This window comes from Ambystoma mexicanum, chromosome 12 (genome assembly GCF_040938575.1).
Source record: "Ambystoma mexicanum isolate Mex_15411 chromosome 12, UKY_AmexF1_1, whole genome shotgun sequence".
NCBI classification, from domain to species: domain Eukaryota; kingdom Metazoa; phylum Chordata; class Amphibia; order Caudata; family Ambystomatidae; genus Ambystoma; species Ambystoma mexicanum.
This window is the reverse complement of record NC_090936.1, coordinates 970,795,901-970,812,397: the sequence shown is the minus strand read 5'-3', so window position 1 is coordinate 970,812,397 and position 16,497 is coordinate 970,795,901. Positions and strand designations below refer to the sequence as shown.

Below are 16,497 nucleotides of genomic sequence, written 5' to 3'. Positions count from 1 at the left end.
CCACCATGGAAACGTTTGTGACGTGGGAGGGAGGGGGGCTGCTTCAAGTAAGCAGCCCTCTTAACCCCCCCTCGATCCCCCTGTCCCCCAAAGCATGGGGACACATATGTGCACAACCCTGGGGGCAGATGGCTGATCATCTGCCCCCAGGGAAGGGATGGGGGTGGGGGGCCTGGGATTTTTTTGCCCCCATGAAATGGTGGTGGCCCTCGCCCTCCCACACCAAGTGAAAGGGGGGGCACCCCTTGTAGCCCTCCCTGGGGGCAGATTTATGGCCCCAGGCAGGAGTACATGAGGTGGCCCCCCCATCCAATTGGGGGTTGGGGGGGGCTACCAGGAATTAGTGTGCAGGCCCCCCAAAGGATGGGGCCTGCAGGTTAGGCCCCCCCCCCTGGGGGCAGATGACTGATCATCTGCCCCCAGGGAAGGGGGCAAAACAAAAAAAAATGAAAATAAGAAAAGGGGAATTTTGGGTGGGATGGGGGGGCCTAGCCACCAGGGATATATTTTACAGAAATGGGGGTGTGGCCCTCACCCCAAGGAGAAATGGGGGCACCCCTTGTAGCCCTTCCTGGGGGAAGATAGCTGCTCCTAGGAAGGGGCATCTGACTCCAGGGAGGGCTGCATGAGATGCCCCCCCTTTTATCTGCCCCAGGGAGGGCTGAATGAGAAAGGCCCCCTGCATTTGGTGTGGGGGGTAGAGGGTCACCCCCCAGTACATTAGAAAATTACCTGGCGGTTTAGGGTGCCTCTCAGCCCGCCCTAAAGTGTAGTGTACCTTTTCCATTTTTTGTTTTGTTTACTATACCTGCCTTGGCGCAGTGGGGCACATTGGTGTGCCAATCTGGCGCCAGGGTGCCCAAACCTTACTGTCCCACCCACTGGGGAGCCTGTCCCACCATTTTTGGGGGCCCTCTCCCCCCACCCGAAATGGAGGGGGGTTGTACCTCACACAGCCGTTTGTAGGAGGCCCAGGGAGGCCTGCATGAGGTGCCCCCGCCACCCATTTTGTTTGAGGGGGGAGAGGGCCCCCCAAAATGGGACAGGCCCCCAGTGGGTGTGGCAGTAAGGTTTGGGCACCCCGGGGCCAGATTGGCACATCAATGTGCCTCTCTGCACCAAGGGGAGTTACCAAAGGAAAAAAGTGAAAATGGTGGAATGCTTTTTAGGGGGGGCTGTGGGGCACCCCAAAGGGTCTGGGAATTTTCTAATGGGATGAGGCATTGACCCCCTCCCCCTCCAGCCACAATGGAGTGGGTGCCATGTCATGCAGCCCTCCCTGGGACCAGATATCTGCTCCTAGGAACGGACACCTGAGCCCAGGGAGGAGTGCAGGACAGCCCCCCCCTTATCTGCCCCTGGGAGGGCTACATGAGATGGGCCGCCCCTCCAATTGGGCCATGTGTGGATTCCCAGGGGTGTCCTCTTTTGAGAAATGCATGGGGTTCCCCGTTTCCCTTGCTGGCATCGACACCCTAGGCCCAAATCTGTAGGTTGCCCACATGAACAAAATAGGCAGTGGTGAAAGGCTTGGGGTTCCCAGTGAGTTACCCTTTTCCTTTTGCGCCCCCGGTAGGTGCACCCACACATGTGAGGTACCGTTTTCATCAGGACACTTGTGGGGAGGCAGGAAGGTAGGCCATGTGTTGCTGGCGGTGTGTTTCGGTGGGTGGCCAGAGCGAAATGTCTGAGAATTGTCTTCATTTCCAGCCAATTACAGAGGCATTTCCCTGTGTCCACTCACCGAAACACGTTGCCAACAACAGATGTCATACCTTCTCGCGTTCCCACAGGTATCCCGACGAAAAAGGTACCTCACATGTGTGGGTGCACCTTGCGCTGACCTCGGCAGAGCATGGCATCAGCGAAGCAGTGCCCTCACAGGAACATGGCTTCAGCAGGAGCACAGCTGCAGAGCCACCAACAAATCAATGAAGCCGCAGTTGGCTTTCCTTCCCTGTACCCCTTTCTCTATGTCCTTCCCTGAATTCTCTTCTCATCCATATTAGTGTACCCCATTACTGCAACCTCTTGTACGGCTACATGCAAGCTATAAAAAAGTGAGTGCACACCTGCATGCAGATATGTACCCTATGTATGCAGAGGTCGTGGCATTTTCCCAAATGGAACCAGAAGTACCTGGACCAGGATATAGACCCCACTAACAGAACCCTCAATTTTCTGCATACTCACAAAACCATTTCTATGCCAGCAATCCCCACGCAGTTTACCACACCGCATCAACACATAGAGCGAACCTACAGCACACAAGGCCTCGCCCGATCCGAGACTTGCACCAAAGCCCAGCACTCAGTGTATACCGAGCTGAAGCTGCCAACAGCACACCACTTCTCCCACTCTTCTACTCCCCTCCTCCTCGACTAACCCTACCCGCCCTCATCCTGTTTACAGATCCGCCAGAGCGACTGGGGACCAATTCCGTTGGCAACGGTGCGCTATATAAGTACCTTTAACATAACATTTCCAATGATATGGACATTTCAGTATGTAAAGTACTGTTGTGACATGTTGCCAGAAAAGGTGCAGACAAAGCTCAACCTGTTGGCAAATCTCTAAGTCGTATATTGTTTGAGCTTATAGCCGTCAACAATCATGTCCTTGTATTGTGTCTTCGCAATAATAATGATCAAAATAGTAAAGCAGTGGTGGGGCATATGGAGGTTGTGCAAGCTGCCATCCTTAAAAATTCACTTTCAGGCAGTACGGTGACCCAAAAAGTTTTAATCCACTTGGGTATGTCATCAACCTGAAAAAAGAGGAATTGTTTCCATAACCTCTCACTCCACTTTCCCAGTACACGGGCAAATGCCTGCTCTCGGTATTTTTGTGGCAATATTCAGCCATGGACCCTGCGGGGGACACCCCCGCAACTCCAGCATTCTTTTTAAATGTATGGGGGACACCCCCGCAACACCCGCTCCCACAAATGATCCCCCCAAAAATATCGCCTATGGCAAGACAAACAACCATATATACAGCTATATTTTTGGTGGGGATAATATGTAGGGATACTGAAAAAATGACAAGTCAGGCTGTCACTTTTTCCTACCCCTGGGTGGGTTGCCCAATGCTAGCTGTCGGTAGGATTTTCTGACGGGTAGGAAAAAATGACAGGTCAGGCTTTCAGATTTTCCTACCCCGTCACTTTTTCCTACCCCTGGGTGGGTTGCCCAATGCCTGCTCTGGGTAGGATTTTCTGACGGGTAGGAAAAAATGACAGGCTAGGCTGTCAGATTTTCCTACCCCGTCACTTTTTCCTATCGGTAGGATTTTCTGACAGGTAGCAAAAAATGACAGGCTAGGCTGTCAGATTTTCCTACCCCGTCACTTTTTCCTATCGGTAGGATTTTCTGACAGGTAGCTAAAAATGACAGGCTAGGCTGTCAGATTTTCCTACCCCGTCACTTTTTTCCTACCCCTGGCTGGGTTGCCCCATGCCTGCTCTCGGTAGGATTTTCTGACGGGTAGGAAAAAATGACAGGTCAAACTGTCAGATTTTCCAACCCTGTCACTTTTTCCTACCCCTGGCTGGGTTGCCCAATGCCTGCTCTCGGTAGGATTTTCTGACGGGTAGGAAAAAATGACAGGCTAGGCTGTCAGATTTTCCTACCCCGTCACTTTTTCAAATCGGTAGGATTTTCTGACAGGTAGCAAAAAATGACGTTACACCGGTCACGATCACTATGACAACTACAAGTAAACCCAGCAAGCAATGCGCACGGTAATGCAGGAGAGAAACAACGCGTGTGTTGTACCATCCATTTCTGGTAAGTAATCCAGCGCCCACTCCATTAGCTCATTTCTATATATGGGATTAGGGATGCACACTGGACGTAACTATGCACTTTTTCAGTCATCCTATGAACCTAGACGCCATTTCCCTGAAGGTGTTGATAAATGAAACCGTGCCGCTGCAGGGGCTTCTTTTCTCTTCATGCTGTTGCTTCAGCTTCATTCACGGCGACGGCCACGTACAAGACATTGGGATAGCATTTTTTTTGCATCTCGAAGGTACACTTTGCTTAATTTCCTTTTCAATGTGCTACCATGAATTTATGATTGTGCGGCCGCACGGATTTTAAAATGTCCCTTTGCCATATTTGTCGCTATTTTCATATAAACGCGCTTTTCGACATATGTGACTATATTAGTGCGCCCGGAACTTCCGAGATTTCTACATCAGGCGGCGATCTGTTTCATTAGAACAAGCTGTGTAAGTGTGTACCTTTGTTTTAGACAATCTTGTGCATCTTACACGCCATGACCCCTAGGGGATGTGCATGTTTATGCGGTGGTTTGCTCCACTCCTCTCTGGTCTCCATCAGATTCACCACAGCTGGCTGTAAATCAAAATTCACCTACTTTTATGGTGCAGTGGTTCATTTTCTGCCATTTTTATATTTATATATACACAATTTTCCAGTATATACTGTTTCTATTCATATTTTCTGCTTTTCATTTTCTGCTTCTTTTATTTTTCATTCTACTTTACCCCTATGCATGTAGGTTACCTAACTCTTAGGCTTTTTGAAGGGGGATTACATCTGACATGCCCCTCAGGGGTCCTAGTCTGTCTATATCACTGAGGTTGACTGCCTTGCTTGGACCATACTTGCATGCCCAATGAGTCAGGGGACCTGCACTATTATGTGCTGTACAGATTTTGTTTCCGTGATTTTCATTTGGTTCTTGTTTCTTTTGTACCTATGGGGTCACGACTACTACCGGTCCTGAGGAAGGCGGGACTTCTTACTCCGCATAAACATAGACCACCCCTACCTATTGATTCAGTCATGTACGAGTGTGACACCTATCAAGATTCGTCTTGGTGTCACACATAGACCCCTAGGTTAGTCATCTAAGATTTTAACCTTCTTACTGGAAAATAATTGGTACACCCTTTTTGAAAATACACACAGTTGAGCTGAGAACTTAAGCCCAGCTATATATGGTTTCAACCTCCAAGAGGGTGTGAATTGTCTACATTGTATATATTGTGCTTGTTTTTGAACTTTTTCGATACAATTTATTGTCCATTTTCTTTTGCAAAATTGTATTTTGATTTTGCATGTAAATTGTGTATAGGACTTTCATCATTTTTTGTCTACATTGTAAATATTGTTTTTAAAAAAAAACTTTTTTCTTATACTTGTATTGTATGCAGTGCTTAACTGCTGTTTGAAATTTATAAATTTGGTGTATTAGCAATAAAAAAGTTATTTTTGAAATTACTTAACAGAATTGAGAATCTGTGGGACCTTAGATTTTAAGGGAGCGAAATGAGGACACAGGTGGATATGTTAATAATAAATACATATCTAGGAGCCTGCCATTTAATAGGAAGTTCAAGTTAGGACTTTCCCACAGTTGAGCAACATACAGACTCTCTGTGTAATGTCCTTTATATTGAGGAGACTATCATCAATGTATATGAATGTCTATTGAGCCTGTCAGGACATAACCTTGTTTTTTCCTTATTTATATCCCAGTCTTTGACAGAGTAGGGAACCACCCTCCAGAATACTACCTGTCAGGGATAGCCAGCTCGGGCAGAGTCATGATGTCACTCAGGCATGGAATGTGTATTGGGGCTGTCTGCAGCCCCTTGCCAAGACCATTTCTAACCAGACAAATGCTACTTTGCAGGCTCTTGCTAGAGCCTGGGAAGAGTATGGCCACGTATGGACATTTTCTACCCCTACCAGGGAAGACGACTGCCAATAAAACAGTGAGCATCAAACACTGAGCTTAAGCAATGAGGTTAGCTGTTTTGGCCACTGTAGTTGTAAATGGCTACTGCATGGTAAAAAAGTAAATTTACATTTGAAGGCACCCGAAACTATAACAAATAAGAAAGTCCCACTGCCACCAGACTGTCTGAGTTGCACCAAGCATGGGAAAATGCCTATAAAGTAAAAACAAAAGGTGGAGCAAGGTTCCCCCGCATTACTCTCCACAAGGGAGGTAGAAGTGTTGTAAAGTACACATCAATGGGGGACAGTCTCCTCCTACACTGATAGATTTAAGGATTCACCAGTGCCCCCAAAACTATATGAGGGAACCTAAAATAGGTTACAATCCCACAAACAGCAGATATGCAGGGGGCCCTATTAACCACTATGAACCTTGAACCCCAAATCCCGGGAAAATTAGACGTGCGTAGACAATCCCACTGACACCAATATGTTTTGTGGTGAAAGAGACCAGCTGAAATGTCTAATGAAGTGTCTTAACCCATAGCTGTGACTACTCCTGGTACAAATCCCACTTTGAAAGGCCTATTGTGACATGAACCCATAAATTGGATAATGCTCCAGTTTTGCAAATCTCTCAAAACATGGTTTTTCAACAACACCTGACCAAGGAGTCAATTGTCTCAAGAGGATAGCTCAGGGGCAACCTGCTCTCCTTGGAAGCAAGAATACCCAGAGCAACACAGGTTCGATCCCCAGGTCCGCACTTAGAAACCTCCTGGGTATAAAGCGTGTTATAAATTACTTATCATAAGGACTAATTCCAATAGACGCATATAAGACCTCAACTCGTAGTACTGTGCTGCTATTAAAAGATGCCAGCCCAAATGCTATCTACCCACACTCTGTACAGCGCTCCGCTGCTGTTGAGCTAGGTTCGCTCTCTAAACAGTAAAATAAAATAAAAAAGAACCCACCATGACAATACCATAATACAAATGCTGTGGTTATTGTGAGGTTGTTTCTTAAGGAACAATCCATTGCTTAAACAAGATGTTCCTTGTTCAAATGCATCTTGAAAGAAACCCTGTCAACTTATTCCATTCATTCTTTCAACCTGCCACTAAACTTCCTTCCTTGTAAGATTGCAGTGCTATTTCAATACTACAAAGGCAGTCCATTTGTCACGTCCCATGAGTATAAGTTGGCAAAAGAGCCGGCATTACACTTCAGATTTATAAAAACAAAAAGGAATAGGGGGTCCAGTGGGATAGAACCATCTCAAATCAGGATATCCGGTTCATTTCATTGTGTTAAGTAGTCCAATGATTGCCATCTTGTCGCAGCCTTGCCGAGGTTGGCTGTTTCTTCTGTGCCCCTTCTATTTGGGTTGCAGTCCTGAGAAAGTTATGTTCCTGCACCATTTTTAAATTGCAACCCTTGGGTAATGTTTGTTTTTTCACAGGCTGAGACTTCCACCAACCTCCTATGTTGTTTTTTTTCTACTCGGTCACTGTTTCAGGATTATAATCACAGATCTGTAAATGTAGCATTCAAAGGCCCTCATTACGAGTCTGCCAGTAACCCGGATTACCGGCAGACTCGTCTTACTGTTTCTGCCACTTGATATCCTGGTAATAACGGGATTTTACGGGTGGCGGAGGAACGGGAAGTTCCCATTCCTGTGGAATCCAATAGGACTCCATGGGAATGGGAATCCTGAAGCACCGGCACCGTTGGTAACAGTGCCATTGCTTTAGTCAAAAATCTGCAGGTTTGAGCCTGAACTATCAGCAGCTCGGACCTGCCGGTAGTTCACAGCCCGGTCTGGAAAAGGTGCCGGTAACTGTTGTTAATGGCACTTTTTTTCAGACCAGGAAACCAGTAATGAGGGCCAAAGTGTTAAACATGCCCAGCGACAATTTACACTTAAACTGCCAGTCCAGTGCATTCTCCAAAGGATGGTTTTCCTCCCCTCTTCTGTTCCCCTATGGACATGTTAATAGGCTCACCCTATTAATGCTAATTCTCTGCCCCTCCGCCACAGGTCCTGGTTTGAAGCCCCAGAGAAGGTGGAATTGGATATTGACTTGAGTGAGTTCCATGGGGTGCCGTGCTTTTATGCACATGGACTTTACGTATACATCTGCCTGTTCTGCAAGCCAGCCTAACACCTTTGTATCTGTCAAATATAGACCAGTCATGACCTGGACTCCCTCTGAGTATTCCTTGGCTAATTAATTGTATTCAAGGATGTTGATAGAGGCTGCTTCTATCTTGTAAAGTAAGATCTAGTTTATAGACTTCTAATATTGGTTTCTTTCCGCAGGTTGCCAACTCCCTTGTAGCTTTTTTTGACACGATTGTACAATTTCACCAGCTGTCCAATTCCGAACTGAACTGTTGCACAACCAAAAGAACTGATCAGCGGTGAGCTCTGACTGGTCAGTGTGCAAGTGCAGTGTGGCTCCAGGTCAGCAAGTGTCATTCTGAACAGACTGGGTGCTTCTCGCCTGTCTGTCCGCTCCTGTCTGGTCATCCTGCTAATCACCAATCTGCATGCTTTTCAATGTGTTTGGCTCATTGTACTTGCAGACTGTTGTGCTTACAAGTTGGTGAGTGTGCTTGCCACTAATCTGCGTGCCAGCCAGCGTGCTCTATGCTGCTCAGCATGGTCCACAGCAGTCTGTGCGAGTGTGACGGTCACTCGAGTCCCTCGCTCTGAGGTTCTTCCTTTACAAAGCAACAGCTCGTTCTGAGGCCATCAGACATTTCTATGTATGTCTGAAGGACAGGAACTTCTCCTCTCTTCATTGTGTGACTTTCCCACTTGTCTGGTTCAATCAATATTTGCTCGTTTCTGGGGAGCAGGAATTGGTCACAGTCCTTTTTATTGGAAAAAGCAGCAAGACCCAAGAGGAATAAGAAATCCTCCTCTAAAAAAAGTACGTTGAAAACAATTGTAATGGGGGATTGCATTCTTGGGAAATATAGATATGAGAGCTGCTGAATTCAGTGTCATGTCAAATGTACCGTTTCACACCAGCAAGGTCTGCAGCTAGAGCTCCCTTGAAAGAGTTAACCTACAGACAGCATCTTTTTTCTGTTTTCTGAAGTCGAGGGTTATCTGACCCCTCGCTTTCCAGCGTGAGATTCTAGATTCCTGAATCAAAATGACTAGTTCTTCTCTGGATTGTACTTGGAACAAAAACGTTTGACCTGTTCCTTCTCAGAGAAATGGCAATTTGTAATTGCCCCGTGGGACTCCCTTCATTCCAACTTCCCACTGTTACCTCGGATTGTTCAACCGCAGAAGCCTTGAGGCTTGCATTAGGTGTTAACAGTGTGGCCAGATTCACACCATGAACTAGAAATTGTCATAGCCAACCATACAACACATTGCAAACACGTACAGTGCAGCTGCAGCATTATCCTGCTAAAAGTTCTTGGTATGGGATAGTTCACCATATTCTGAGTGGCATGTTATCGCTGATTTTAAAGTATAAATGTGCCTAAAGTTTACCATTCTGAAATTGTTTGCTCAGTGCCATTTATTGTACACTGGTGGTCCAGATGGATAGATGGCACCAATGGCAGCCCCCGTAGAATCTCTTCGCTCAAAGCCAGTACTAACCACCAAGTAAACTTTCAGCCTTCTATCCTAACTGATGCCACATTACTTCATACCACCATAGCATTCCATACCAAACACCCTTGGCTACAGTCTGAGTGCACACAACATGCATACAGGAAACTAACTGGGATACTACAGGAACTTGCATTTGAAACCGAACCAAGCGATGCCTAGCTTATGCCCCAGCTGGGTCTCGCTGAACATTGTGCCTCTAAAAACACCTATTCGCTTAGCCTCTCGCACAGCCTGGCTCTGTACGATGTGCATAAATCAACACTGCAGCAACAGCTACCTTGCTTTTCTCCCTCTGGTCCTGAGATCTGCAACCTACATCTCTCCAAATGTTCTGAACTATAATCCTATGGTCCCTCCCTATTAAAGGAACAAAGGAGTTGTAGTCCAAATCATCTGGAGAGGCAAAGGTGGCTGACATCTGCTCTTGTCATACTACCTTCCAGTCGGGCCCACCTCTTGCAGGTCCCTAAGTGCCACGCGGCTTTGTAAATGGCAATAGAGTCATGATATCTAAGTTTTAATAATCAAAATATGTTCTTCCACAAATTGCAACTAGTTCTTACATCCACCTTTTGCTGTGCTTCCCACAGGTTATTTGCTTGCTATTCCCACTGCTAACTACAAAACAAAAGGCTACATACCAGCTCCCTTTCCTTGGTTTACAAAAACGCAACTTTTTCCTTGACCCAATTTAACAAATCTGGAAAACCCTGAAGTCGTTCCTGTTTTCTTAAAATGTCAGGACCAACCATCATTGGCTCCCACCTCATCTCCCAGTACCTAGACTTATTTCCAAGTTATTCTTTTATTTGTCATGCACGGGTGTGTTTTTTTTTTTTAATTACTCTTTCTGAGAGGTAAAGTCCACTGGCAGTCTACCAAGCTAATAAACTGCATTCCGGTGTGTGTTGTTTATTTCTGACTCTGAGGGGGTTGGTGGGTGGGAAATACACACGCCCCAATCATATTGGCGCTTATAGGTGCAACAGTTTATGGTTCCTGTTTTTTTTTTAATTCAGAAAAATGGGGCACGTTCCACACCCACATTTCGAGTTAATCAATGTATACAATAAACACTTGACTGGTGTGCACTGCTCTCTTCTTCAGAAACTTAACATCACGCTCTTATTTCTTTATCTTGTGTGTAATCAGTCCCTTTCATGTAATACAAAATATAAATAGTTCTCAAGAGTTACCCCAACCGTGTGTATATAAAAGCTGAGCGGATGTATTAAATTAAAACTATTTTATCACAACCCAGTAAATATTGAAAACACACAATCAACTTGTGGTGTAAGTACCTCTATTGATGACAATTAAAACTAGATTATTTCAAAACCTATAATGTGGGCTTTGTCAATGAATCTCCTACCTCAGTAGATCTCATTATTTGCTCCTACATTCTGTCCCCTTTAATTCATACTTTTGGGATGCTTGCCAGGCAGGGCAGGGAATGGACCGGAGCCCTCTGCTGCAAAGCATGACATTGAAAAGAATTGGCCTGGACGCAGGCACTTCAGCAGGATTGAAGCACGCCCTGCGCTCTGTGTGCCTCACGCTCCTTTTTTGGCTCAACATCTCATGCCCACCTCCCCCCCCCCCACCAAAGCAGAAAGGCAAAAGGCATTTTACGCGTGAACAGGATTTATACGATACAGACCACCATGCATTCTGTCTTGAGTTTCTTCACCCAAGCGATGCGTGGCCTCTTTGCTCGATGTGCGTCGCCCTTTCTCTTCTCTCTCTCCACAGGTGGGTTGCAAGGCGGAACGACATCTTTTGGTGACCTCCTCCAGTGGACTTCAAAACCTTCATTGACAGCGAGAGCTGGAAAAAGAAACCATTTGTTTGACTGGCTCTCAGATCACTGACTTCATCCCAGCAGATTGTGCAATGTAGAGGAAACCTATCGGGCGTGTGTTAGGCAGAATCACATACAGTACCCTTTGGGAACACTACACACAATTACGACTACAAGTGTAAGTACAATGTCACCTTTGGTACAAGCCTGTACTACACAGTAATGTGGTAGCAGTGGCTGAGCAGCCAGACTTATCTCAAGAGTAAAGTGAGCAGTATAAGAGGTTACACAAAGGACTAGCAATGAAAGTGGTTCAAACAAACACTTACTCAAGGGTTCTTGGTAAAAGAATATACATGTATTTACACAGTCAGTTGGAAAACATTCCACTAGTAAGAGCAGCTCAATATCACAATCTAATATACTACAATACACAACCATCAGTTTCTGAACAAGTTCAGCTCCCCTGAAGTGGGAGCAAAATTGCACTTCAGTTACTTTAAAAAGGGGTAAAAAGACCAGGTTAAAAGAATCATAGCACAAATACTTTGCAGAGGTAGGGCAAATAGTTTCAGTTCACTACAACCAGCAATTCAATTCAATAGGCCTGGGCCAAAGTCAATGGTTCAGAGTCTTGTATAGGATAGCATAGTTCTGGTAGTAAATGGTTAAGTCTTTGCCAGGGTTCTTAGAAGAATTTGGTAATACGAAAAGTTATATGTTGGTTTAGGGACGGACAAGCCTTCAAAGTTGAGAAAGTTTCACAAACTTTCACCACGGCCGAACATAGTTCTGCACCGCACTTGCACAGTACCTTGTAAGTGAATAAAAGCTGTAGCTGAGGCAGTTGTTCCTGGCAGTTCCTGCAGATCTCGCTGTTCCTGAGCTTCAGTCGTGGGGACAAGGAGGACGTTGGGAGGTTCCTGCACTGCCCAGGGAAGAGGCCACAAGCTTGACAAAACGTCGGTTTAAGGTGCGAGTGCCTTAAAGTCCACGAACTGGTGTCCTTCCCACTGGCTATCCGGTTTTCAACAGCACTCTGAAGAAAATTCGACCAGAGAAGGCACAGTGTCCAGTTGGCTTGCAAGTTCGTTGTTCCCACCAAACTCAAGGAAAGAAGTTAACCTTGAAGGGCTTCTATGTTGATGGAGTTTCAGGCAATTTGGACCTGCAGCAGGGCTTCCCCGGTGGCCCAGGACTTACAGCAGTCGTCTTCCTTCAGCTAGTCTTCTGTTCTTTCGTTCCAGTGGTCGACTGCTTTCCAGTTCCTAGAGAACTGCTTTTAAACAGTTTTCTCCCCATTCATTCCAGCCTGGCTGTCACTAACACAGCAGGGTGGCTGTCTTTGCCGGACAGCCAGCCGGCCAATAACGCCAGAGTGCATTTGGGCCTCCTACGAGACTAAGCACAGGGAGTTTCGGGCACCTCCCTCACATCCTGTCCACCCCAGACACTCAGGCGCCAGAGGAGGACTTCAGCACTGAAGCCCCGCCAAAGGCCAACGAACAAAGGGACCAAACCTGGTTTGGCGCACAGAGATATTTCTACTGCTTTAAATGTTTTTTTGTAAAGGCCCTATAACAAATAACTGAAATATAAATGGGGCGGAGGGTGCATGTCCCTTGCATACAGGCCCCTGCAACCTCTATTGTGTGGTTGTGCCTTACATTGTTGAGGGTGCGGTCAGGGGCTTCCTATTGAAGATCATGTAATTATCTGTACAGTGTATCTGTTCAGCGAGGGCCAATGCAGCACCAGTGGATTTTTAGTATCCTTTTCCTCCCATTGCAGTCTGATGGGCGTTCACATGGGCAGTTCCATAAGACCCTGAAAGACCCACATATTAGATACGTGTACCAGAGCTGATTTCCAATTTAGCTAATCTATGCTTAGGAACAATTTTGGCATGTTCTCCATTTTAATACTGTATGTTTCATAATATTCCCACGAGTTGAAAGGATTGGGAGCTAGGACACGAGTAAGTCTCGCTATAATGTCAATTGTATTGCAAGTCCTACAGCTAACGTTTTGATTCTCTGAAGAAATTTTACTGAAGTGGTGTTGACAGAAAAGAAACTGAATTGTAATGTAGCAAAAGGAACAAAGCCTGTTTTACAGACATATATACAGACCTATGTGTCATGAGTATGGTGATGAAGTAAAAACGGCAGTAATGTGGCAGTAATTCTAGTAAATCCTCCACCTTACTGCCAAAAAAGCAGCAACATCGGTGGAATGTTTCACCAAAATCCCCATGGAGTCCGAAAATGGGAATTTACACCACACTACCACCACTTGTAATCCCCGCAGTAAATCCTACCACCACTTGTAATCCCGCAGTAAATCCGTGGGACAAAGTGGCGTTAACGGTACTCGAGTTCGGCTGTTTTTCAGCAGATTTACTGTCAAAATACCGCCAACCTCGAAATTAGGCCTTTTTTGTAGATGAGTAGGTTTTGTGATAAAGCTGTAACCCTTATAGGAGTTATTCTACAATAGACTTGAAATTCTCTCATTTGGGACTGGTCTAAACAAACCATGATGGGGTGGGTCAAATAGTGTCCTGGTTCAACACATGGGGGGGTACTAATCTATCTCAGATTCTTTGCCAACTTGTTTTATTAATATAAAGTGGTGTAGATAAAGGCTACAGACACTAGGCTTTTATCTTCATCACATTGTGGATTCCCTCCTTGGAACTGGCCTGCTGAACAGTGTCCAGTCTCTGGTGTTCCGACTGTGGATGGGAAGCAGTGCTCTGAGATGAGGTTGTAAAACTGGACTCCATCACAGGCAATTGGGCGGGTGCTTTGGTTGGGCAGGACCTTTGTCATGTTGTGTATAGGCGCGTTATGAATGCCATATCATATCATATCATATGTGCTCAAGCTTACCAATGGATTTCTGTTCGTGGTATGCAAGCTTGCTATGCTCTACTGTTTAAAGCAAGTGTCTTGAGAAAGTCAAGGAAGGAGAATATAGCAATGCATTGAAAAGTGTTTAGTTGTGCGCTTCGCTACGATGTGGCAGTTTCCTGACTTGGCATTTTCCTATGTAGCCCCTATATTCTCACAGTCTTGTAGCTTTTATAGAAGTATATTTTGTATTTATTAATACCCAGTCTACTTTTCTTTTCTTAGCTTCATTTCATCCGGCACTATCTCAAGGCGAATTCCACCTCAGGGGGCGCCCTTAGCATCGAGGAGCAAGACTGCATGCAGGAGCAAATGATTGTTGAGATAAACCGGTAAGAACCACTTTTGGACTATGAATAAAAGCATGAATTACAGAGCATAGAGAAGAGATCACAGGAGAGGGGGGCACTGATTATATTACAGAGATGTAGAGACCTGGCAATACTCCATAGATGGAGCTAGAGATTAGCAGAAATAAAGGTTTAAATAGCATATTTTACCGGGGACACAGAGATGGTAGGGGCAGTGAGAGACCAGCGATTGCAAAGGGGGTGAATACCGCTGATCCATCAAGAATGAGTGGGAAAATTGTAGTGAGAAAAAAGTTCAAACTGGAGCTCTGAACCAGAGTAGCGGGCATGCAAAATGAGCTGAGAGGACCTTTAAGAAAGAAGGGACGATTCAGATTGCAGGGCAATAAGAGTGTTTGAAGTAAAAGAGGATTGAGCATGCATTGCCTGGAGAGGGAGCAAGAACATCTGAGGGAGTGAGAACAGAGTGATAACACGGCAGCGGCTGCAAAAAAGTGCCAGGCTGTTATTGAAGTCTATGTAAAAAGGACAAGTATAATCGTCCATGGCACTTAAAGGGTTTTAAGAGCGGATTAGGAGAGCAGAGATGCAAGCACAGATAAAAGGAGCAGCATTGGAAGGGCTCTCTTCTGGGCCAGTGCTTGGGAGGGTCCAGCCAGGATTCCTGACCCTCTAAGAAGCCTCTGAATTCGCTCTGTGTCCCCGGTCCACTCAGGATAGCAGTGGACAAGAAGCCAAGACACGCTTCTTAGAGGATGTCTGGTGTCAGAAAAAGAGTATCGCAAATTATTTCACGGTATAAACTGTCTACATTAGATTACGAAAAAGTGCTTTGTCTTTGTATATAATGGTGACAAATAATGTAAGGGAGCAAGTGGCGCTTCTGAAGATGTGGAATTTGTTGCAAGTTAAAGTAACTGAAAACGCAGGTTTAGCTTTTTCCTCCCAGATCTCATGTGCTGACACCAGCAGGAGAGTCATTAGACCATCTTCTGTGTCCACACAATCTGAGGCCACACAAAGAACAGGTTTTATTACCAGATCCTCTACTTTTCTCATGTATTGGCTTTGAAATACTTGTGATCCCAGCTAAAACAACTGTGACGAAACATGCACGTGCCCCCTCCACTCCCTTTTATTTTGATTATGCGATGAACCTCAAAGATCAAGTTTCTCAGGGTTTATTTGAACAAAAGCTATTCACCAGATGTATTGACAAGGTATCAAGCTCTTGTTCATAATGGTCTTAAATGCAACCGGAGCTATGCTCGTGACTGACAGTCCTCCTCAGTCTGAATGTAGTGCCCTTTTCCAGCTTGGCTAGCTTATGTGACGTGGGCAGTGGTCTTCAGCTCGCAGAACAATCTGCATCCTCATTTGATTTTACTTCACGTTATCTTCATAGTTCCTCTGATGTCCCTATATTCACCGGTGTTTAATTAAAGCAACAGGCCTTTGTGCTGCTTTTCTGTTGCTAGAATTTGGCATTTAGTGCACACATACAGTTTTTTGTTGTTGAAGATTTTGCAATATTACAATTTTGGATTTTGGTGTGAGGCATTTTTTGTTCTGAATGTGATGTTGATGCAAGTTCAACTGTAGTAGAATATTTGTCTCAGTGAGCAGCTGTCTGCAACATTTTGATGGGTGGCCCTGTGCTGAAGTATAGGGCCAGTGCTACAATTCGGAGACTTGCAGTCGGGTTTCCTTGGTTTTCAAGCCCGTCTAGTTGTCTAGAGAATTTGGACATTCATTTTTATGTTTATTTCGTATTTAAAGTTCATAACCCGCATATAGAAATAATTGCTATATAGTTAGTCCATTGATGCATCAATTAATCAGTAGATGTAAAGGCATATATGGTCGGAAAGCCACGATGCTTTGGTGCCGGAAGGCCCGTTTACTCCAGAGAATACCATCAGGTTACCTACAAATAGCCCTGTAGCCTCGGCACCAACCCAAACAGGCACAGCTCAACGGTATTCGAGTGTTTTATTTTATTTATACTTGTATTTAGTTCAAGAATCAAACTTTTACAACTTTCATGACACGTATTTTACAATTAAAACACATTGACATAAAAACATTGAACATAGATTTCAATTAA

The 16,497-nt window shown here is 45.2% G+C and overlaps 1 protein-coding gene across 2 annotated transcripts in view; it reads left to right on the top strand.

The window, feature by feature from the left end:
* Positions 1–16,497, top strand: part of CHKB (choline kinase beta) — a 461,430-nt gene that overhangs the window by 270,798 nt on the left and 174,135 nt on the right. For both annotated transcript variants that reach the window (XM_069629455.1, XM_069629456.1), the window contains one exon: positions 14,305–14,411. In XM_069629455.1, the coding sequence (XP_069485556.1) occupies positions 14,305–14,411 (107 nt within the window). The remainder of the gene's footprint in view (positions 1–14,304; positions 14,412–16,497) is intronic.